General features: G+C 33.6%; 1 protein-coding gene across 1 annotated transcript; it reads left to right on the forward strand.

Annotated features, from left to right (window-relative positions):
- The first annotated feature begins 373 nt into the window (after positions 1–373).
- LOC125241636 lies at positions 374–1,639 on the forward strand. The gene is made up of 3 exons (XM_048150202.1): positions 374–752; positions 885–1,018; positions 1,476–1,639. The coding sequence occupies exons 1-3, from the start codon at positions 572–574 to the stop codon at positions 1,569–1,571; spliced, it is 411 nt and encodes a 136-aa protein (XP_048006159.1). The 5' UTR covers positions 374–571; the 3' UTR covers positions 1,572–1,639.
- Positions 1,640–2,001: the final 362 nt, after the last annotated feature.

The following is a 2,001-nucleotide window of genomic DNA, read 5'->3' on the forward strand; positions in this document are numbered from 1 at the left end:
GACACCGTGGCATGGCTTGTACTTCCAGCGCCCAATGCAGTGTTGATATTGTCAGCCGCAGCCCGCGCACTGTGGCCTAACAAGTACTCGTATAAGTAAAGTGTTCGAACTTGTCGCTCGTCCATTTTATTTCAATCTAACTAAACCAATCACGAGGGCGGCTTTATATACCCTCACATTAGAAGTACCTAGAATGTTCTACAACATACTAGAATATTATCGAAAACAATTAACTTAAGAAAGGAAATGTACAGAGTTTTGTAGAGTGTGTCATTACTTTTGTGCCAACCCAATACTTGATCCGGTTTATTCTACATTCGTGGTATTAAGTGCCTGTTTGCAGCCGTGTAGAAATAGCTTTAGATCGTCTGTCAATCTCATCTCAGTATTTGTATCTGTGACATCTGTGTGTGAGTGTGTGTATCTTTAGTTAAGACATGTGATAAGTTTTTGTTTTTCCATGTTTAAAGCATTATAAATTATAATTCATAGAAATAATTTAATATCATGAAATAGTAAATATGTGCCTGATTTACGCATTAAACCCCGCTTTACAGACGTTCAAACCGCTATGATATCACGTATATTCAGTAGGCCAAAGGATCATCTGTTTTTTCAATTCATTATCCTTATACTAATAGTCAGTGTTGTCTATTTATACTTGAATCATCTTCAAGAAACATACAAGACTGCACAGTGGTCGGGAGAGCGATGTATATCTGAGTTAGCCTCGGTTAAATATCAATTAAGTGGTACGTAATTAATTAAATAGATTAAACTTAAAGCATTGATAAAACAAGTGACAGCTTTGCAACAAAGACTACTTAACGTTATGTTACTGTTTAAACACTTTACGTGTAGTTAAAATTTTCTTACTTTTTCAGTGGTCACAGACTACAAAAATCGAATAGATAAAATGCTGACTGAGGCCCAAAATGCTCATGACGCTGACAAGGAAAAGTTTAAGGACATCATGGAAAGCTGCATTGCTATGAAACAGCAAGCTACCATTTGTCAGGTACCTATAACCTAAACAGCGGACTTTCAAAGTAGATAAATATAAATTACTAGCTATTGGTAATGATAATATTGATAATGATGGTTTTATGATAGATAAATATTAGAAAATATTAGAGAAAGAGTTATAAGGTGGGTGTCAGTGTGAGCAGTGTCTCAAGGCAATGCATTTGCAAGGTAATTAGTCAATTTAGGCAACTTCTACACTGGTTGTTTACTATGAGAGGACATTGCATTGCAGGACTGCTAAAGTGCTAAGATACACCCGTACTACACCAAGGAATCCACACTGCTATCCTGTTAGCGGGAGTGAGAAAAAAATTATTCACACTCTCACTTAGAAAAAATGCAGTCATTTGTTAGCTACTCTATATTTGATTGGTGTTGTGTGGACAGTAGTAAATTACTTTTTTACATTTTTGAAGTTGTATCTATAAAATCTAAATTTTAAATTCCAGACCCAGTTTGAGGACCTGCAATTGGAATGCAAAAAAGTTAGAGAAGACTATGATAAGATATTTTCTAAACCTGATAAATTAAAACTTGGTAGATGAACTTTCCAAGTTATATTTTTATACATTTGTATACTTTTTAGATAAATAATAAATATTTCTTGTAAATATGTATGTGTTTATTTCGTATGAAAGGTTTGTACAAATTGTACACAAAGGGCAAAAATCAAGGAAATATTAAGTTTTCTAAGAAACTGTGATTTTTTAGTAGATTAGAGCAAGTTAAGTTATGCAACTTATGCATAATGAGACTATTTAGTAACAGTATTTTTTATTTATGTTGGAGTCGGTAACTAATTACCTAATTATAACACTTAAATAAAAATTCCATACAATAAATATCATAAACTATGCATTAAAAAGAAAACTAAAAATCTAACTCTAAAGAGTCCCTGAGGCATAGTGCTCAAGATGCTGGCAGCATTTCCTCGCTGAATTGCAATACTTATACATTGAGCGAGGAAGCTGCCAG

The sequence above is a fragment of the Leguminivora glycinivorella genome, chromosome Z (assembly GCF_023078275.1).
Source record: "Leguminivora glycinivorella isolate SPB_JAAS2020 chromosome Z, LegGlyc_1.1, whole genome shotgun sequence".
Taxonomy (NCBI): Eukaryota; Metazoa; Arthropoda; class Insecta; order Lepidoptera; family Tortricidae; genus Leguminivora; species Leguminivora glycinivorella.

Coding starts and splice junctions, on each gene's coding strand:
- LOC125241636 (XM_048150202.1), top strand. CDS start 572: ATGATATCACGTATATTCAGTAGGCCAAAGGATCATCTGTTTTTTCAA. Junction 753..884: donor GGTTAAATATCAATTAAGTG/GTACGTAATTAA, acceptor TTACTTTTTCAG/TGGTCACAGACTACAAAAAT. Junction 1,019..1,475: donor AGCAAGCTACCATTTGTCAG/GTACCTATAACC, acceptor TTTAAATTCCAG/ACCCAGTTTGAGGACCTGCA.